Source organism: Frieseomelitta varia, unplaced genomic scaffold, assembly GCF_011392965.1.
Source record: "Frieseomelitta varia isolate USP_RPSP 00005682 unplaced genomic scaffold, Fvar_1.2 scaffold_418, whole genome shotgun sequence".
Lineage (NCBI taxonomy): Eukaryota > Metazoa > Arthropoda > Insecta > Hymenoptera > Apidae > Frieseomelitta > Frieseomelitta varia.
Window position 1 is genome coordinate 945,673 of NW_025110166.1, and position 23,070 is coordinate 968,742.

A 23,070-nucleotide genomic window follows, 5' to 3' on the forward strand; every position below is an offset into this window, starting at 1 on the left:
AATTTTAACGAGTTTTGAGTTAATTATTTTTTCCTGCTTTATCACTATGCTGCATTGCGAATTAAAATTTTCTGAATTTTGAACTTACTTTAATATGTGATAAAGTATGAAGTCGTGACGTTTCTATATTGAAAAATAAATTTTTTTCTGAGAACTGCTAATGACACTTTTCTTGATAATTCTTCAGCTTAATTAAATTTTTCAATTTAAATTGTCAGTTTAAGTTGTCAGTTTAGACAATAATTAATAAATCTATACAACAATGTATTTTTCTGGTGTTCCATAATTATAAACTACGAATATTTATGTTCTTTGGTCGATATCTTGCGAAGACAACTGAAAAAACAGAACATAGAAAATTATTTTACTTACAACGAATCCAATCAAAAATATTCGGATACTGATGCACATTTCACTTTGACATTCTATTTTCTTAATTTCCTGTTTCTATTGATATATCATTTATGTTATATATATTAAAATATACATAAAGTTTTTTTAGTTAATTTTAGTACAATTATACAATATTATAATAATTAAATGGTATCATTTAATTTTCGCATGATAAAAATATTATATCTATGAATTCAAATGCTATGAAGAATATTATGACGATTAAGAATATAAAATTTCTTAAGAAATTGAAAATGTTTCTATTGTTATATCATAAATAAAGCATACCTGTTAACATATCATATAAAAACTTAAAAACAAATAATAATAAACTTAAAAACAAATAAAAAGTTATCTAAAACAAAATATATTATATTATATAAATTATATAAATTACTGCTCAAGTTTTCAATCTGCTACTACGAAAAATAATTGAAACTGTTATTCAGATTTTCCATTCCTTAACAGGAAGTCATCAGCAAGGAAGAATAAAATCATGCAAAGATGAGAAACTACATTTTACGTAGTTACAAATACACTGTTATTTTTAGTTTACGATTTAATATGCAATAGAATGTAAGAACAATTATGATCCGATGTGTTGATTATTATTTATACAAACAGTAAATCAACAATTTTTGTTGAAAATGAATCGAAGCTAATTCATAATCAAAATCACACGAGGAAGAGAAGCTATGCCTTAGAAATATACTGTTATCTTTAGTTTCCAATTTAGTGTACAACAGGATGTAAGAACAATTATGAGCAATTACGTGTTGATTATTATATATGCAGACAAGAAATCGCAGTTTTTTTTATTATTGAAAATGAATTGAAAGTTAATTCATAATTTAAATCACGTTAATTGATATCACCTATTTGATTTATAGATCTACAAATTGATTCTTTGAATAATGCATCTTTCAGATATATATTCATTCATTTGGTTGTTAATATCTTATGCATAAAGATTAATTAATTCTAAAATATAGATAATTGTACAATAAATGACAAGTGAACACGAGTGAACAAAATGTACATAAAAATTTTTTAGAAATTTTCATTAGATATTTAATTAATTCAAATAGTATTTAATTATTTACCAAGGAAAACTAATTACAGATTAGTTAGTTGCAGATAAAATATGATTAAATGATTAAAATAATAATAATATGATTAAAATATTTTTAATTATAAAAATAATTACCTTGTTTTATTAAAAATTATTTCATTCTTTTATTTATTTATTAAAAAATCTTGTTTTGTTAAAAATTTTATCTTGTTTTATCTAGGCATTTCTTTCAAAAGAATTAATTAATGTATATAATACTTAAGATTTGAACATGCTTGTTTTATTTATGAATAGATTTTTAACAACGAAATTATTAATTCCTTGAATTTTAAATTTCTTAATGGATTAAGTGATATTTTATAATTAATAAAAGCTAGTTATTAATTACTAATATTAATTATTAATAAAACAGTTTAAAATAAAAATGGAGTTAAAATAAATAGAAGTATCATTTACTTGAATTAATATTATTATTAATTAATAGTATTTTTATAAATTAATTAATAAATTAACAGTGTATTAATTAATAGTATTAAGTAATAGTACAATTAAATAATAGTATTTTAGAGAAGAATTTAATTAAATATAATAATGAATTGAATTTTTTAAAATAAATTTCAATGTTTTTAGAATTGTCCTAAATTTTATTATTTTTACAATCCTTAGATCCTTATCTTTTCTACTAGCTATCTGATTTAAGAAGAATATAGAAAACTGTTTTCAGTTTTCATGAATCAATATTTACTTTAATTTAAAGAAAAATTAAAACGAACGTGGTATTTTTGATGAAATATTATCTTTGACAAGAGAAGAAAGACAGCAGAATTTTTAGATCGCAGATGTTTATATAATTTCATATTTTCAGAAATATAACTAACACTGAAATTATCAAAGTGGTCAAAATGAACAATTCGTAGATTTAAAAATGGCGACTTTTTAGATATTTGAACAGTTTCGTGAAGCGTATAAATAAAATCTTGTGTTTCTTTATTGCACTTTTTACTATTCCTTATGCTTTAATTTCTCTGTTAGAAATTTTATTTTAATCATTGGAAGTAATGTTAAACAAGTAGAGGCTAAATAAAAATTTTCTTCATCTCTTTCATTTCCAAATACTACAATAAATAATTATTTTATACACATATGCTTTTGTTTTAAATTAAATGCGTTGTGCCTGCTTTTGTGCTTTTTAGTTTTCAATAAATGTTTGAACATCACCGACTTAATTTGCAAATTAATAATATGCATTCATGAGAAATTTGAAAATGCGCACAATGGAAATCACGTGCAAAAATATATAAAATATCCGAAATAATTTCTATTTGGGTGCTGTTTCTAAAAATATAAATACATCGTCACTTTTAAAATGCACAAACACGTACAATACTACTTACGATATTTCGAATATAATTCCGAATGAAAAAGGTGTGAAATTGAAAGTTTCTCGCCATTTCACGAACAAACTGCACCGTTTGGCAATTGAGCAACGCGTGTACTATGAATTTTCCGTGATTTCAGTCGTGCAATTTTTCGCACACCGCGGAGGCATCGGAAACGAGCCGTGGTAAGGAAGAGATGCGAGCGAATCCTATATAAGATGACGGGGGACACCGATTCACTCAGTCATTCCATCGTAAACTGCGACGGCGTCTGGATCGATCGAATTTGTACGTTTGCTAGTGTGAAACGAAGTATATTCAATCATTTCTTGTTTTTTTCTTCGACGACTCGTTGGTTCCGGGTAATAAAAATGGATATTAGGATCTTGACATTGCTGTTGTTTATCAGCGTTACGGGATCCTTTGCGGACTTGCGGTCCCCTCTCTTCCGATTGCGCAGAAGTGAGTAGTCATTGAGTAAACACACGCACGTACCTGACTTGTACAGATATAAATAAATTCTTCCTTACTAATACACGAGCCCGTTATTGCTATAATGAATGTTGCATGTTCTTTGTACGTACGTCGCTAAGCGCACTCGTCCACACCTAATAATTTTGACAATTATAAAGCAAATTGTTGTACGACGAAGTAGTTGAGGTGGTTTAAATATAATCGTGACACGCTTGAACGCGACATTTTCTCCTCGCTATTATTTATGAATGAGCCTGTGGGTTTTTGTGTATTTTATGTATACGGCGAAACAAAATACCTAACGAGGTATATTTATTATTTAGATTTTAGATACTTGGAATGTAGAAAGAAATTTGTTTTATCTACTGAATATTTAATATCTATATTAATTAATTGAAATAGCTAAATATTTATTAGAATGTTATATCATTGTAATTTTTTGTTTAAATGTATAATATATATTGAATATCTGTTATAATATACTTTCAGTTTATTTAGTCAGCAATTTAAGTTGTTAGCGGTTGAGAGCAAATATACAATATTACAATGTTATAATGGACAATAATATATAACAATATATTATATACTTACATAGTATAGTGTATGTATATTACATGTATTATATATAGTACATGTATATATAATATGCAGTAGGTATACATAATATTGTAATGTTTTGTTTAAATTAATTTAAATTTATAACATAAATATTAGATAATATTAAACATTTAATAGATGAAACAAATTTCTTTTTAGCTACCATTTCATTACTTACGTTCATAAAAATTCGGAAATGTATAAAAATCCACAGTTTGTTCATGAATAAACAGGATTCATTAGAAACACTCTTAGGTCGTATTCGAGCCATCATCTTAATTAAGTAGAATTGATGTTATTTCTAAGAAAAACATTTTTTTTCACACGTCAAAAATTTTATCTAACTGCAAGTTATATAATGTTCAAATTGGCGTTGCGCTAAATCACAGGAAACTTACGAAATATCGTGTAATCGTGAAATATTAATAATAATTTTCGGATAATAATCCGCGTTGATGATGGAAACGTTTTTATATATTTGACAAGTATAAAGAACCGTACGCATTAAAATGTCGACGTTAGTTTGTCTGAGCTGACAATGAAAAACAGGTCTGAGCTGTTCTTTATGGCGTAAACGTCCTTCCGTAAAAAAAACTGAATTCTGACTCTTGGAACTGGGCATAAAGGAAACCGATGATGCAGTTCGATTATAAATAAAAGTATTTCATACACCATTTCGTTCATTGATAATATTAGGACAAATCATTTTGAGACAAATGTTCAAAAGGTCATTATTCTTTTCACTCTTTTAGATATAGTATAAAAGTTCTCTTTAATGGATACATTATTGTAACATTAATCATAATTAATGCAATGTACACAACTAAGAAAGTGAAATTTAAATAAAAATTTGGTTTATATATATATATATATATATATATATATATATAATTTAGAAGCTAACCGATTTAAATTGACAATTATTGTGTTGAAAATATTTAATTATTACGATAGTAATTAACAGAAGTCAACAGAAGAATATACATACATGACATAAATCATTTTTAGTCAGAAGTAATGTATAACGATTAGCTTCTGCACATTCAATATATTAATATATTAATTGTCAATGTAATATTATATTAATTATTATTATATATATTAATAATATTTATTATATGAAGTTTTGTATTAATATAATACTAAATACTATTTTATACTATATTTTAATAGTATTTTATAATTATTATAAAAATAAAAATATATTTTATTAGTATATTAATAGTATATTATATTATATAGTATATTAGTATATAGTATAGTATATAGTATAATAGTATATTATATTATAATATATTATAAAAATAAAAATATATTTTAGTAGTATTTCATAGTAACGAATGATGGTAAATATTAATATCAATCTACTTTAGATATATTTTACATATATTCACATTAGATTGCATTTTGTAGACGTTCACGCCTTCAAATTTCCCTAGTTGTCACAAAGTAAAAACACACATCAGCGGAAAACGAAGTTTCTCTTAAAATAAGAATTTTGTCAAAATTGAATTAATATGATAAATTCAACTAATTGATTAAATTAATCAATTATAAAATATCGCAATACGCAATATTTCACATAACCAAATTTATATTTCAGTCAATTTACAATTAAATATAATATCAACTTGATTTATTAAAAGCAACGTCATTTAAATATCTAAATTAATTTGTTGAAAGTATATATCACATTGCTCGCAGTTGTAACATTTCAAAAATTTATTTAAACTTGCGCCACAATGTCGAGCGTGTTTTCAATAAACGATCGCCGCATAATCTGCACAAAAATACAAGGAAAGAAGCGTCGTGTCGGTTTATCTACGTCGGTTGCTTAATCAGCGCGAAATATCGACAGAATGTTCGTTGGTACATGCATGTACCAAGAAATATTGCTAGCGGAAGATTTTACAACCGCGATAATATCGATAATCGATATTCCCACGTACGTAACGTTAACTATCAATTGCACGATGCATCCTCCTCCTTCTGCATGTAAACAACATTGTGTGTCGTCGCGCGAAGATAATAATTGGCCGTGAAGCCCGTGAACCATGACATCGTTCCGTCTCCTACCTTGATCTCAACTACAGTACTTTCTTCCCGTTTTCTTTGATTCTATTTTTGCGCCGCAACGATCTTACGATCGACTCAGATTTTCTTCTTTTGATAATTAACACAATTATACCGGGTGTTATAATATACTATAATAGTGGTATAACAGTGGGCAAGTGGTGATTCATCGTGGAAAAGTGAGTCGAAAATGCAGAACAAAATTGTTTTGTTAGACGCTTTGTCTTTGAGACATTGTTTTTGAACATTTATCAAGTATATTTGAATTTAGCTAATTTCAGACGTGGCACGGAGTTATTCTACTTTCTAATAATAATAAACTAAAAAATGTGGAATAAAATTTTTAGTTTAAAAATTTTAGTTTAAAAACGAGACGCTGTCTCACTGCTGAGGAAATGTTTGTTTTCGTGACACGGAATTATTCTACTTTCTAATAATAATAAACTAAAAAATGTAGAATAAAATTTTTATAAGTTAAAAATTTTAGTTTAAAAACGAGACGCTGTCTCACTGCTGAGAAAATGTTTTTTACGTTTTGTACCAAGGGAACTGTTAACAAAACATTCTGTGTCTATTTTCTTAGAATTAACGAATTTTATTTTACATTTTTTATCTATTTTTTGCATGTGCATTCATACATATTTACATTACATGTGTGCACATGTAAAAAAGAATTTTTTAAAGTGGAATATATCGTTTCAATCAGTCTTTTACATTGAGATACTCACATAAGTCTGTAATGACAAGAGAATTATATACTACTTACTATGTGTGTAAGAAAAAATTTATTTATTACATTCTGAGAGTTGTCTATGTCAGTAGACGTATAGAAATTTATATTGGGCGTACTACTGTCTAAATAGTCTCTAAAGGGTTAAGGAAATTACATACACCTTTTTTTTCCTTGTAACTTTATGAACGAGTTCCGTTAAAATTGGAAAGTTCCTTGGAAAGATACGACCTTGAGGAATGCGTTATAAAGATTTTAAGAAGAATAAAATGTCAATGATTTCAGTTGACAAAGTTTTGAAGTTTCCTTTGGTTTTTGAATTGGTTTTTAAATTGTTTCTATTGAGAAAAATATTTTTCTTTTCATAAAATTAGTTTTACGTGAGTGTTATCGCGTTAATCTTAAGAATTTCGTTTTTATTAAAGATTAATGAAACTATAGTAAAATTATATAACAAAATTTTTCATTGTAAACATTTTTATGATATGCAGAGTGCATTATATATTTGATGTGATAGAATTCTGAATATAGAAATTCTTTATTATAATAATATAATAACAATTGTATTTATAAAATTTATATCTATATTTATTATCAATTATATTTTGGCTGAAAAATTTTGACAGCCACTTTATGGTACGAAGAAAGTAGATTGGTTACATTGACCTTTATAAAATAATTCAACATCATTGAAATTGATAAGAATATTCGAGAATATTGAGAATATTAATATGAGAAAATTTTGCTAATTATTACCAAATTAAATAATTTTATATTAATTAAATAAATGTAAATAATTTTTCTTTAATGAAACTGATAGACGTTATCGTACATCTTTATAAAGAATCTTGAATTTTAAATTATTCATATTATGGTACATTCACTCAACAAAATATCTTCCCGACTGATAGTGAAGACTAGAGAAAATTCCAAGTATAATTCGTACTGAAATTACCAATAATAAATTATTCATATCAATGCATAGATAGCGTTTTTTCACCCTCGTTGTTTATTTCAAATAAACTTTTTCGTTTCCATTCTATAATCTACGGCGCGCATTCATTTCACGTGTCGATTCGAGAAATCCTTCCTTATGTGAAACAACTGTTATTTGCACGAATGTATTTTACCAAGATAGTACTGTTCAAATAATCTCTCTGCATGTTTTGTGTTCTATGTGCAATTCCATGTTCCTGTCTTATCGTAAAAATAAATTGAACGATCGAAGTCCTTCAAAGATAAAAAGAATAAATATTGGCAGTTAACAATGTAACGTGTTATGCAACGAAATCTGTCCCTTGTGTGCATGAAAAGGGTGAAGGAATTCCCTGAAATTAAAAACGTCCGAAACCTACCGCAAAAGCATGCTGACAGTAATAGTGAATAATAGTGAAACATGTGAAACGAGTATTGACCACAAAATAGAGTGTTTGTGTAGAAACAATTGAAAAAAACGAAAACAATGGTATTTTCTTTGTTTTTATCGACAAAAAGATGGATTGCAAGATGATAGACCACGTGTCGTGGATTTCGCTGGGCTGTCGAGGATGAAACGAGAATCCAGCAGTTCTGCCAGAAGCACCACTGTACCCACGTCTACTTTAAATCCCGCTGTAACTCAGTCCAAAACAAATTCTCAAAGTAGTTCCACGAAAGAGCCAAATCCCACGACGCCTAGTTCAGAGTCTCCAAAATCTACAACGCCTGATTCAGATCCTTCAACACCTGATTCAGTTCCTACAACGACTGACCCAGATTCTACAAATTCCACGCCTGATACAAGTTCAAACACTGGCAAGACACCCAAACCGAAAGCAACGATCACACCTGCTAAGCCAACCACTCAAAAGAATCGAAGATCAACGCCCGATGAAAAATCCGCAACTGCCAGTTTGACTGCCACGACTACCGAATCCAGCACGCCTGATTCAGAAACCACAGCCTCTAGTCCAACTACCGAACCCAGCACGCCCGATTCAGAAACCACAGCCTCTAGTCCAACTACCGAACCCAGCACGCCCGATTCAGAAACGACAGCCTCTAGCCCAACCACGACACCTAATTCAAAAGCACCAACAACCACACCAACGCCTGATTCGAAAGCTCCAACTACCAAACCAACGACCATTCCGAGTCCTAAAGATCGCAGCATGAAACCCACGTCCTCTAGTCCAACCGACAAGTCCACGACGCTGAAACCAAAACCCGAAACAACGAAAAAACCGACCGATTCGGAGAAATCGACGACGGCTACGCCTTTGTTAGCCTCGCGATTTAACGACGACGAATCGAAAGAGCCTAATAAGATCCCTGAATCGAAACAACCTAACCCAAGCCAAGGGCCGAATACAGGAAATTTCATGAATCCTGGATTCCCAAATTTCCAATTCACTCCGTTCTTCATGCCTCCATTTGTTCCCGACTTCTCGTCACCGTACAGTCCTAGCAATCCTTATTTCGCACCGAATGCTGGTAGCAATGCATGGAGCGTGCCCAACGGTGGAGCTGGAGCTGCGACGTCTTTCGCTTCTGCTAGCGCTGGAGCTTCTGCTGGTGGCAGCACAAATTATAATGCACAGCCATTAGGTTATCAAGGTGGATACCCCGACAACTTGAACACTGTCAACGCACCCATGGCTGTCGAGCCGACTATGGGCAACGCGCCGAACATGTTTAACGCAGGGGGATATGGCTATGGAGGAGGTAATACAATTAACGAAACGGGCGAACTCGAGTTGAAGAATATCATCGTGAAGATTTGTCGGTTGGAGGGGTGCACTGTGTTAATTTGCAGTTGAAAAGAGTCTTTTGCAATTGGCAGGAATTCGTAGTAAATGGCGAAAGTGAATAGTTTGGAGAAAGTGAATGAAATGAAATAATTATTGAAATTGAGTAATTATAATTATCGCGTTGAAAGTCATTGTGCGTAGTATCGAGTCATTTTGTGACACTGAGTTAGTTATAGGATTGATACATTTAGATATTATATTAATTGATTTATAGTGATTGAAAAATGTCTAAGGAAAGGTATATGCAATATTTTTAGAAATGGTGTAGGGAACAAATAAGCCAGCAAAAATAATTTGAATGTATATTAATTTTATTAATTTTGTATGCCAATAATATACTGTAAATTATATTGTAATATATAAAATTAACATTAATATGTTAATATTAATTTTATATATAACTTTTGACAACTTATAACAAAGTTATTCAAATTATGAATCATATATGTTACATCATGCACTAAGAGTTACTAAATAAAGTCTGAATGAATTTTTAAATACGATAATAAAAAGAATAGATCAATTAGCTGTCATTATAAATGTTCTCAATTTATTATATTAAAATTGTTTTCGCTGTCTTACACCATTTTTAAAAATATTATCTTTAAAAATTTACTTTGAGCCAATGAATATAATCAGCAGAAAATGTATAAAATGTATCGGTTGCTATTTGAAAGTTAATTAATTAGACAGAACAATTTAACATTTTTTATTTTTATTTTTATTTTGGTTTTGTTAGATATACTTATAATTAAAAGTTTAGAGCATGTTGCAATCTTAAAAGAAATGACGATATAAATATTTCATTCATTAAAATTATTAAGTACTGAAGAAATTTTAATTAATTATGTTTAAAAATTAAAGTTATACACTATTCTTATTTCTCAGAAGAAGTAAAGAATGCTCCAAACTCTTAAGCGAAAGTATATATTGTAATTTTATATCCTTCTTTATTTTAAAATTTCTATTGTCTGCTGCATTTTTGAATATTAATATATTTGAAATATTTATTATAGCAATTCAGTAGGGAAAGTATTTAACACAATATCATTACATTCTTCGTATATCTGAATGTCTATACACACAATATAGTATAACATGTAACGCTATCTGAACATTCAACAAAAACAATCAATTTGATTTTTCTTTTTGTTCATATTGTTTAATATTCATTGTTTTATTATTTACAGGCGTACCATTTGACGGTGGATTTGCATTCCCTGATATCCAAAGGCAAATCGAGGAAAATATCAGACAATTGCAAACTTCGATCCAAAAACAACAACAATGGTAAGTTTAACAAAGATGAGATTTTAACTACTAAATGTAAATTGTTAACGTTTTATATCATTACTTTTAAATCTGTGGTTTAAAAGTACGAATCGTGCCCTTGGAGTTGATTCTACTACGACATTCAAAATTTTATATTTCAGTCATACGTTCTATGCAACTAAAAAGAATTTAGAATGTTTTAAAACAATATTCAACCCTTGGTATAGTTGAACTTTGAGAGCTGTAATATTTATGTTTCAAATTATTTAATTTTTGCTTAATTTAATCTTTTTGTTTTCCTTTTTGCAAGTTTCTTTGCAAGTTATTTTTTGCAAATTTTACTATTAGTCTTTACTATCAGTGAAAATATACAATTATTATAGTCACTGCAACTCACTTGAGGATTAACATAAAATTTAACTAGAAGAAATTTTACTTATTATATAACTTATTATATGTTATTATATAAATCATACTATTATAACAAGAATTGTATAACAAGAAATATATTGTTATATTGTCAAAATAATGACTAAATTTTATATAATACATATATATAATGTCATGAAAGTAACTAATACATGAAACTTGTATATAGGTTGTCTGATCGTATAGCCGATGGAGGCAACAATATCCCTGGTGCACATAGCGCTGTATCTAGCATTCAGTTGGGACCAGGAGGTGGTTATCAAGCTGGTGCAATTAATCCGGTAAGTTATAAAATTTTATACATAAATACGTAAGCATATATATTCATTGCTCGATTTATTTCTTCTATATATATTCATCATTGTTCATAAATGTTAAAATACTTGTAGAAAATGAGACAAGCGAAATAAACAAATATCATTAAAGAATTATTAATATCTTTAGATAATAAATTATTATTTCGTTTAAACTTGTTGATCTATTTATGTGCTTAATATATTGTTTGACGTGTGTAAATACAAAAATTTATATACTATATATATATATATATATATATATATATATATATACGTCGATTATAATTGAACTGCGGAAATTATATATTTGGGAATATAATTAAAAACATTTGATCCAGATAGAAAGTTATTTTACATCCAAATATCATAAAAGGCATTACTCTTTGATTACTTTATATATTATTTTCATATTATATTTACATCTTTAGATTTCTCAAAAATGCATGAAAATCTAAAAAAAAAAATACAGTCTAATTATAATTGTATACTACGCTAGAAAGAATCACTAAATTATATAAAAACAAATCATTACATTATTTAAAAAATTATGTAAAATATTTGTGAAGAAAAATACTTCAATATATGAACCATACTGTTTGAATCAAAGTAATTAAGAAATTTCTGCCGACTGAATACTAATCGTGCCATTAAACACAAACCTTCGTGCCATTACAGCTTTCAGAACTTTTAAGAGATCCAAAGTGACCAAAGTCTCGAGTAGATTTCTTTTAATACTCATCCGTCTTTCATTTTTTCAACTTAATTTGTTTCCTGATTTCAAATTGACAGAACGATAAAAAATTGATATCTACAATGAAAAGTATAAATAATTAAATCTTGTATGTTCTTCGATTGACAATAAATATAAATTTATAGAAATTTATAGAAATTCTATTCATAAGTTGTGTAAAACAACGACTTCGATTTCATATCGTGAACGTACATCCTTTATTTTCTTCTTATTTATGACTATTTGTTTTTGGCTTTGTTACAATTATGTTTCAAAACTATAAATATCTATATGCATTTTCGAGAAGGTTGAGTGCATAATACAATATAAAAATATGATAATTAAAAGGTAATGTATTGTCTATTAAGAGACTTAATTGATTATCATATTTTGTTATCAAAAATGTCAAAAATATATATTAGGAATTATTTAAAATTTCAGGCTGCGCCGGGAGTGGAATCCAGATTTGCCAATGAACTTCCTGCACCTTCTGGCGGTTCCTACGGAGTGTTTTCTAGCTCTAGTTCTCACACTATGGTCGGCCCAGATGGTAAAACGGTCTCTCACAAATCGTCGACAACAGGTGTAAATGATAATGGAAAAATCACTTTCCGGACAGTAGAGGACTAAAATGTGTATCCTTAACTGGATTTACACAAAATAATTGAACGCTTACCGGGATAAAATACAAGTTGTTTCGTTGTTATCTTTCTAAACTCAATATTCTCTGTAACTCAGAATTATAGATGATATTTTTAATCGTTTGCTTTCCAAATATACGTAAGTGATTGCTATAGAAATACTCATTGTATGTATTTAAGTGACACCCAGAGTACGTAGCGCATGAAACTGTCTGACATATTAGATTGGTGCATATGAAGTTTTTCTTGGAATTGGATTATCTAATATATTGAAGAAGGAGAAAGTTGTTTCAAATCATGTATTTTCAGTATCAAGAATGTTCTGATAAAAAAATTGGAACTTTATTAGTAGACTATTGATATTTATGGATTTTTATATTTTTATGAACGTAGCTAAAAAAATAGAATAAAGATTTGTGTTTGATTAGAGTACTTTGGATATTTTGTATATATCTGAATATTATGTAGGTTCTATGAATTTTTGTACTCTCAAATTCTGCAAAAGTTAATAAATATTTACTTGTCATGTTTACTTATTAATGTACGCTAACGAATCATCAAACAATTTTATAATTCTCTTATACATATGTTCATATTTAGAAATGTTCTGAAAATTAGTGGAAGCATACATTTAGCATTTGATGAAGATGAAAGGTATCCTCCTTTCTATCTAGATTTAATTTTCTAATACAAAAATTGATTTTAAAAAATTTCAAAACTTTTTAATTTTAACTTTCACAAATTTTTTTGTTATTTGGAAAAGTATACTAAATCTAAATAAATAAATAATTATACATGTATATTTCAAAAACCACGTTTCATATGCACCAATTTAGTATAATTGCAATATACAAATAGTTATATAATGAAATCTGATGGTTAAGTTTATGGATTATTACGTCTAGATATATCATTTTAAAATACTGGAAGACACTTGATTTTCTTGTGATACAACTTTATCTCCTATGTATATCTCTTTTTATAAGTATTAGAATTGAGTAACTTCGAATTATTCAGAATATGTAAAAAAAAAAGTTTATAGAAGTTATTTACAAGAGTTATAAAAAAAAAAATGAATTAATGATTATCAATATATCGACGTTGATAATCTTTTGATTTAAATCTCGTTAAGAAAATTTTTAATGAATCAAACAAGAAATTCTGAAAAATCTATTGAAAATTTGAATTCTGTGCATGGAGTCATTAGTAAAAGACACAATTAATAATAATAAGGGAATAAATATATAGACTCAAGAAACAACAAACATAATAGATAACTAATACAAATATTAAAATTGTCTTAATGTCTTATATATATTTATTTAAAAATAAAGTTTAATTATACTATGTATGAGATTTTATATCATAACATAAAAATATGTATTTTTATATGTCAAGTTTCTATAGAAAAATAAGAATTCCTGAGTTTTTAATAAGCTCCTAATGATATTTTTCGATTTAATCTTAATTTTTATAAAAAATGTTAATATCTATGAGTGAGGATGTATATTTAATCGCTTGTACAACTAATTGCGAACTTTTCTTGCCTCGTTTGAAATCTTTTTATAAGATGATCAGATATAGGATCGTTATGTATTAATAGAATTTATACTTTATTAAACGCGATGATACTGTTTACAAGAAAACTATCGTGTATTAATAATTTCTCGATTTCTATTCCTCGTTGGATTGAGTTTTGCTGAAAGGTGGATCGATTTTATCATCAACAACAGGTTTAACTTCAGGTTTTTCAATACTTCTTCGATTTTGGTACCATGGTTCACCACCTTGGTAACGACTTTGAATCTGAAATATTTTATCATTTATAATAAACTAATTATTAACAAAAGCTTAATTAAATTAAATTAAATCAATAACAAATAATTTATTAGTATAATAAATGAAATGAACAATATATTTCTGTATAAATATAAAGATTTTATATTTATAAAATATTATGAATTTTTTCAAAATGAAAATTTAATGAAGGTTTTAACAATTTAAAAATTTCTTGTTATTAAAAAGCAGTTTGATTTAATAAAAACTGTTTGTACATTAGTATCTAACTGATATTATTAGATTGGAAGAAATTCGTAATTTTGAAAAAAATGTTGTTACAAATACAAAATTTAATCATTTTTTGATATATTTTAGCATTACGTGAAAAAGTTTAACCAAAAATTTCCAATTGATTGATGTACAGTGGTTCGCGGAAGCTTCAGGTACTTATAAAAACTGTTTTTGAATATGTTATATAATTTTCTTTAGTTGAAATAAATATAAATATGATTTGGTATTATATCATAAAATTATTCAAATTTTTAGCATTTTCGAGAAGAAAAGCATCTTTATTTTGCCATCTTCTATATAAAACATCTTAGAATGAAACAGAACATGTATTTTAAAAGCAGGGGATTTCAATCTTTAAAATTAATCTAAATTTATTATTATATGATTTCTGTTTACAATATTATAACAATTTTAATACTTAGTATCCGAATGTTAATGGGAGTTGCTGTGCATATCTAAAATGCTTTTAAATTTTACAATTATAGTCAATATAATAATTATAATAATAATAATATATAATTTTACAGTCATATTCAATACAAATGAAATTTCAAAAATTTTGTGTAACACACATAATATATAACATGAAATTTTTTATAAATATTGAAATATTCTCGTGAACCATTGTATATACTGAAATACTCTAACTTTTAAACTGTGCAAATGTATTACAAACTTTATAAACTATGTATTTCATACTGGAATGTACAACACAGCAAATATTATTTGTAATTAATTTCATACACATTCTTTCAAAATTATTTTACTATTCACTATTTCACAAATCGCTATTATTATAAATCAATGTGCACGTTAATAACAAATCTTCAAAAGATTTTGTTATAATACATCTTTAAATTATAGCAAATCTTTGAATTACAATAAATCTTTTAAACCTTTTATTATAACAAATCTTTACAAGGAGATTATTTTACCTGTGGAATAGTTTTGTATAGATATAACAATGGACGTGAACGATTCAGATGATTGTATGTATTTTCTATACCACGAATTCCATCCACAATTGGAATGTCATTTTTCTTAAAATCAGTTTTCAATTTCGTTGCTATGGTAAGACGAACATTTGTTATGATGTCACCCTCGTCATTTAGTCTCGATGAGACCGAAACATTACAAATGCCATTTTTGCACACGTCCACAGTGGACTTCGTCCCGTTTCCATTCACCGTAATTTGAATATTATTAATAACAACTGGCTGTTCCAATGAGTCATCCTATAAAATTTATTTTTATTTAGTCATCCTAGTAAGTAATATTTATTTTTATATCGATTAAACGGCACTTTAAATTATATTATCTCGTTTTGTGTAATTTATTATGTTACGGAGCTTTTTGAAATAATTATTACTTCAAATAATTATGCAGAATTACTTAAATGATTTGATTAATTAAAAATTTAGTAATTGAATAATTTAAGTAATTTAAAATTTAATAATTCAATAATTTAAATAATTATACAAAATTATTAATACTATATCAATATTATAAATTATTAATGCTAATATTTTTTTCTTGCTTAATTTAGTGATTATAATTCTGCAGCTAGTAAAACAGTAAATATTGAATGCTCGAACTGATTGACATCTATTTTAACTTAAGACTTGGAAACAAGCAATTATTATAATTAAATCATTTACTACTTCTACAATGATATACTGATGCAATAAAATAATAAAGCAACGTGCACAGACAAAGTAAAATTTTCAAAATATCGATACATGGCTATATTACTTTCAAGTTGCATAATTTCATAGAATATAGAAGAATATGTAATGAACATGAGATACATATGAGAAAATACTCTTATGTGTATCTACAGCTATATATTTCAATGAAACATTATTTCTTTACTTAACACATTACAAACAATTACAAACGTGAAACAACAAACTTACTTACCCCTATAAAATCACTTCTTTTCGTATTCAGCATTCTAAGCTCATTTTCACTATTTATTTTAAAGGTGAAAGATTTTAAAATTTGCTGAGCCGTTGCTATCTGATCGTGAACTTCGTTTAAATTTAGAAAATCTCTTAAACTGAAATCGTTGGAATTTCCTTCGTTTTCTCGCGAGTCGAATACGATCTGTGAAGAAATTTCCATACATGATATATAATTTTTTAACGCAGATATCGTGAGAAGAACGAAAAGAACAGTTTCTTTTATTTGTTTCTCCATTGTTTGTTCGACTAGTACTATTTTTTTTTCGAACAGAACATTGAATGTTGCGCAAAGAAATTGCGTTTTGAGGAAGGGATAAGTATTCAAGCAGGATGTACACTGCCGCTCAAAAGTATGCGAACACTTACAATTTTTATAGAATCTATTTGATTTCACTGTTTCAAGGAAGTAATCTCGACTTTCTCTATATATTTTTTACTAGATTTCTATGCAATTTCATACGTTTGCAGACGCAATTAAAGAAACAGAAGTTAATCAAACATATCTTTTAGCTATTAAATCATTTGCATCACAACTTAGAATTGAAAATGTCCATATTACAATTTATCAAATCTTAATTTTACTATTTACTATTCTCTACTAATACTAATTACAATGAAATATCAAACATAATATCATATAGACACTTAATCAGTATAAGTCACTTTTGATTAAGAACAATTTGTGCTATGAAAATATTCTTTTTTCACACAAAATCTTCAGTTTCGACAGAACATTATTATATGCTCATTGTAATATAATTATTAAAATATAATATAATATAACGTGTTATATAATTAATAAATATTAGAATATAATAACGTATGAAACATTATTAAAATAACATTACTATACAAATTATTAGAAATAATAATTAAATTGTTTCATTGACAGTTTTAATCACAAAAAGATTTGCATGATACAAGCAGTTTTTAATAAGAAGTCACTTACATTTTTATAAGTATTTTTATAAGTATTAATAAATATATGATTTTTAATCGCTGCTCGCGAATTATTCCGCGTTTTATAATTTACTTATTCGAGAAATTTTTTATTTTTTATAATGGATTAAATGTTATAATAAATACTCTATTCAAAATATTTTACATATTTTTGTATATTCTCTACATTTTTGCATCCACAAATTTCCCATAAATGTATGAAAATTCTTATTAGTATACTTATTACTTAATCCATCGATCATATATATACATATATATATATACATATATAGAAGAAAAAACAAACATATTTCTCATCAGTTGTAATGTTCGTTAGAATCAAATGTATTTAAATAAATTGGTTACGATATAAAATACTATTATTTTGTTTAATAAGATAAATTTTTACTAAAGTATTAACATCCTAAAATGGGACAGAGAACAATATCCTGTTGTACCTACATACTAAATAATGAAGAGAGTGTGTAGAGTGAAGAAAAAAACAGTAGAGTGTGTAGAGTGATTATATAATATATATTCTTATTATTAAATGGTGTTTTTTAAAAAATTTTTTTGTAAGTTCATATACACAAATGGACGAAAGTATTCGCAGGTTCGACGAAAAATTGTTGATACTTTAAACTCTCTACTATAATAGTTCTAAGTTGTTTTTTCATATCATAAGCAAGTGGGAAAATATGGGTACTTCTATTCTTGAAAATAAAAAAATTTCTCTACTAAAAATAACTTTCATCACTAGATTCAGTATCATCTTGAAAATTCAAGTTCCTCTTTGACTTGTTCTATCATAGTTACTGTTTTAAGTAGGCTTGTAGAATTTATAGAAAATAAGCAATGTTTTAAAAAAAAGTGTACCTATATAAATATACGGTGAATAAAGTATTGGTGAGATATTTAATGAATCATTGATAAAATTACATTAATAATAAAATTATAATAAAATAAATGGATAATGGTGTAAATAAAATAACATAAGATAAGATTATTATTAGTGAGATAACTAATGTTTATAATAAAATACTAATAAAGTAAATAGATAATAATATAATATAATAATAATAAAATAATGAATGAAATTATTATTGATGAGATATTTAATGATCTATTAGTAGGATAATGTTAATAATACAATATCACTAAAATAAATAAATAATGATGTAGTAATAAAATAATGAACAATACGGTATGAATTAGACTGCAAGAATTTGGTTCCAATTTATCAATGATTTTACATCTTTTTTCCAATTAAACATCAAATAAATATCAATGAACGAAGTGTTCATTTTTGAGCTGCAGTGTATATAGTATCTATTACAATAATGACAGTGATTACTATATATGTAAGAAAATTACAATGACCTTCATTGATCTAACAGGCATAAAAAAATAAAAAAAGAAAAGAAAAGGAAAGACTTAACTTGCGAAAAGTCAGCTCTCGAAGAATGGATACGAATCAGCGACCATAATTGCTTCCTGAAGCGTTATCTATCACGAGATCAAAATGAATATTAAGCATTTGAGGCTAATTTATTATGGCTAATTAACGTAAACGCGTTACGTGACTGTATGTAAATTGAAAAAAATAGGACAACATAATGTGTTATCGACACGAGGATTACTTCAATAAACTTCTTCCTTCGTGTAATAGCTTATAATAATAATACAATCCTTTGTTAATTCATTACCGTAGAATTTCGTTGATTTGAACTTTATTTATCGCATAGAAATTTTAATTAACGATCAATTAAGTAAACTTTTTCCGATTGAATTCGCTTATCTATGAACGATAAATTATGTGAACAAGAAATAATGAACAATGGGGACGGTTCACCTAAATATTTCAAGAAACAACGCATTTTCTATGAAGAAAAGAATTGACTTCAGAAACATCAAGGTTACTTCTCTTTTCAAACGGAAATATTTATTTATTTTTCATTCAAGCAAAAATTTTGTGTGGAGGATCATTTTGTTGGATTTCGTCGTAAAAAAATATTTAACGAAAAACTTATTCCAGTTTTGCTATTGTCGTTTAAAATCTAACGTAGAATAAATGTTATTGAGTTGTTAAAATTTTACTGTAAAAAATATCTGTGTAAAACTGAATCAATATATTTGTTGTTACAGGCAATTAAAAAGCATTTCTTGTATTGTAACTTTGATTATCGAAATGCTTTTATTACATTCATTTTCATTTTATTTCTCAATATTCATTCATGTCCATTTTATTAGTTATATTTAAATAATTTGAAACAAGTAGAAGAAATTAAAATAAACAAAATATTTCAAGACAAAGTCCAAATATCTTTAGCATTCCTCAAATGAAGTACTATTTTACCTATTGCAACAAAATAAAATATTTTATTTCTACAATTATGCTCATAATTCCATATAAAACAGATTATTTGCTATTTATTATTTATTATTGCACGATAATAAGGAGAAAATTTTTTAACACGATGACTTGTGACTTTTGTGAATTTTTGACTCAATCACCTTCTTCGCTGTAAACTTGTTTTAACAGAAGAACTTAAGTAACGGTATAAATATTTATGTACACATATATATATAATCGTTTAATTTTCTCAACTTCTTCAAAGGAAGTTTCTGAAACGAACGGACGAGTAAAGTTGTGCGTTGTTGAATAGAACCCTCCACGATGGAGCTAAAAAGACACGCAACATGCGTGAATGACGATGCATTGCTCTTTCGACGTGGAGAATAAAGAATGACGAAATGCACTCTGATATGCACTTTGTGACAGTACGATCTCAGCCAGTACACAGCGATTGAAGCAATTTCAAATTCCCTCGTTTACATCTAATGTTTGGCTAAGCCCCTGTGCAAACGAGGGGTCGCGAAAGCTCATTGAAATTCATTAAAATCCCTCGTTGCGTCTATCCACTCTTACGGCTTTCTTACAGCTTAAGCCGAATTTGATAACACGCGTGCATTACACGATAATGTTTGTAATCGTTCTTCATTTCGTAGGCTGTTATAAATATTCAGAGAATGATCAATTTGTGACAATGGTACAGTAAAGCCTTTCATGTCCAAACTAATGGGGGGAGGGGACAAAAAGTGTTCGACTAATGGAATTTTCCATGGATGATGGAATGATTTCTTGTTCTAAGTTTAGACAAAATAATTATACTTAAAATGATTAAAATAATTTTATAAAACAAAAAACTGTCGTATTATGTTGTCGGGTTTCGTATAGCATCATGTTTTATTGCACATGTATCATAAAAATGAAAGCTAACACAATCTCAATTAATGAACAAATTGCGTTTAAGTAACGTTTATAAATTCAATTGTTTTACATTAATAAATTATTTTATTATTATATTTTATTATTATTATAGTAAATATTATTATTTTATATTTATTATATTAATAATATTATTATGATAGTATAGTATAGTATATTATTATACACTATATTATCACACTATATTATTATAGTGTAATATATATTATTATTATAGTACATGTTATTATTTTATTATTACATATTATAGTATATATTATTATTTTTATTATAGTAAATATTATGTACGTTAAAGTAGCTTTCTGCGACAAAATCATGTGTATATAAACATGATACGATAAATAATTATGACAATTCTATTATTACAAATATATATATTAAAAAAGTTAAAATATCTCCTAAACTAATAATTTTTCGACATACACAGGTTAATACTTTTTTTTCTTATAGAAAATGTTAAGCTGAATCAAAAAATATATTAATCTATCTAGAAAAATTGAAGTGACCTTGAAATTTCCCAAAAATCTTCATGCACAGAGAAACCATTATTGCCATGTTATGATACTGTATAACTTTCGTTAATAAAATATTTTCATATTTTTAAAAACAACGGAGATGTTTGAAGCGAGCCACCATATATATAAAACATATAACACATAATATATAAATTAAAGGAATTTTATCAGAAAACTTAAATGCAAACTAACGCCAATGTCGAAATATATTTAGCGTGAATAAAGATTTCGATACGATAAGATTAAAAATGCACAGCAATTTAAAAATCACAGACCGAAGTCAGAAACAATGTTATTCAAATAATACCCACGTTTAGTTTGGTTCGCGCAATTAAGCACTATCTAGCCATCGGTTATACTGCTTTTCGCGCTTTTGTATACGCTTAGCATCCGGTTTCCCAAGAAATTCTGGCATACCTCGTATCCAGACGCATTTACTGCTGATGGAGCGTAGAAAACGTAGTGGGTAATGTACCATGTCTAATCGGGCTCGCATTATTGGGAAATTATGAAGCATGTGGTGTAAACCATTCGATCCTAACAATGTAAATACGCACAAAATTTATCATTCGTCGTCTTGTACATTTCTTTAGCAGATGTTTGCTAATAAATTATAATTTACAATACTTATTGATGTGTATTGCACTCTCCTTTAGCATTCTGATCAAACTCTTTTAGTCGTTTGTGAATCAATTAATTTTATAAATAAACATATTTACTTACATTTGCAAAAATTTCCACAGAATTTTTTATAATTCTTTACTGTATTATTTTTGTATACATTATTTGACTATTATTTTCAATAACATTTGCTAAGATGAATTTATTAATTCATTTATTAAAATAGGACATTAATTCTAATAAGTTTATTAACGACATTTAAATATGAGTCGTTTATTAGTTGAAATAGTTAAATACATTATCATCTGTAATTCGTTTTCATGATATAAAACAATAGATGATTATTTAGGAAAAATATTCTGTAGTTAAATTGTTTATTAACTTTCACACAATTATTCAAATAAAATTTTTATCTTTTCTATAATTTTCTCTGTTATTTTGTATAAGTAATAATATACTTGAAATTTAAATTACTTTATTATGTAAGTTTATTTCAAATCCAAGTATGTTTATAATAGGAAAATAATTTTTTCTATTGTGTTTCCTATTATGTTCAAAAATGTATTATTTCAAGAAGTTAATTAATATGCATGCGTTAATTAATATGTTAATTAATATGTATTACTCTTAATAATTTCAATCTTCTAAACTCTTTAATTTTACTAAAAATTTTACTAAAAATTTACTATAAAACTGAAAGTTACTTAAAAGTTAGATTAGAAATTAAGCTGATTGAACAAATTAAATTGGAAATTACGATATATAAAATTAAAAGATAAAATTCTAAATGGTCCTGA

General features: G+C 26.7%; 2 protein-coding genes across 4 annotated transcripts; one reads left to right on the forward strand and one right to left on the reverse strand.

The window, feature by feature from the left end:
• Positions 1 to 3,070: 3,070 nt before the first annotated feature.
• LOC122531802 (flocculation protein FLO11-like) lies at positions 3,071 to 13,034 on the forward strand. Of its 3 annotated transcripts, none has more exons than XM_043660008.1 (6): positions 3,071 to 3,306; positions 8,213 to 8,625; positions 8,662 to 9,421; positions 10,698 to 10,797; positions 11,378 to 11,489; positions 12,676 to 13,034. In XM_043660008.1, exons 1-6 carry the CDS (start codon positions 3,216 to 3,218, stop codon positions 12,862 to 12,864), a joined length of 1,665 nt encoding a protein of 554 aa, XP_043515943.1. In that variant the 5' UTR covers positions 3,071 to 3,215; the 3' UTR covers positions 12,865 to 13,034. The 3 variants fall into 3 exon arrangements, with proteins under 3 accessions (XP_043515943.1, XP_043515945.1, XP_043515942.1); XM_043660010.1 differs by having other exon boundaries at positions 8,710 to 9,421; XM_043660007.1 differs by having other exon boundaries at positions 8,213 to 9,421.
• A 1,435-nt stretch (positions 13,035 to 14,469) lies between these two features.
• On the reverse strand, positions 14,470 to 17,285 carry LOC122531805. The gene is made up of 3 exons (XM_043660013.1): positions 16,866 to 17,285; positions 15,881 to 16,180; positions 14,470 to 14,681 (listed from the first exon to the last, which is right to left on the reverse strand). The coding sequence occupies exons 1-3, from the start codon at positions 17,142 to 17,144 to the stop codon at positions 14,550 to 14,552; spliced, it is 711 nt and encodes a 236-aa protein (XP_043515948.1). The 5' UTR covers positions 17,145 to 17,285; the 3' UTR covers positions 14,470 to 14,549.
• Positions 17,286 to 23,070: the final 5,785 nt, after the last annotated feature.

Coding starts and splice junctions, on each gene's coding strand:
- LOC122531802 (XM_043660007.1), top strand. CDS start 3,216: ATGGATATTAGGATCTTGACATTGCTGTTGTTTATCAGCGTTACGGGA. Junction 9,422..10,697: donor GGGATATGGCTATGGAGGAG/GTAATACAATTA, acceptor TATTATTTACAG/GCGTACCATTTGACGGTGGA. Junction 11,490..12,675: donor AAGCTGGTGCAATTAATCCG/GTAAGTTATAAA, acceptor TTAAAATTTCAG/GCTGCGCCGGGAGTGGAATC.
- LOC122531805 (XM_043660013.1), bottom strand. CDS start 17,144: ATGGAGAAACAAATAAAAGAAACTGTTCTTTTCGTTCTTCTCACGATA. Junction 16,181..16,865: donor AAAGAAGTGATTTTATAGGG/GTAAGTAAGTTT, acceptor TAAATTTTATAG/GATGACTCATTGGAACAGCC. Junction 14,682..15,880: donor TATACAAAACTATTCCACAG/GTAAAATAATCT, acceptor AAAATATTTCAG/ATTCAAAGTCGTTACCAAGG.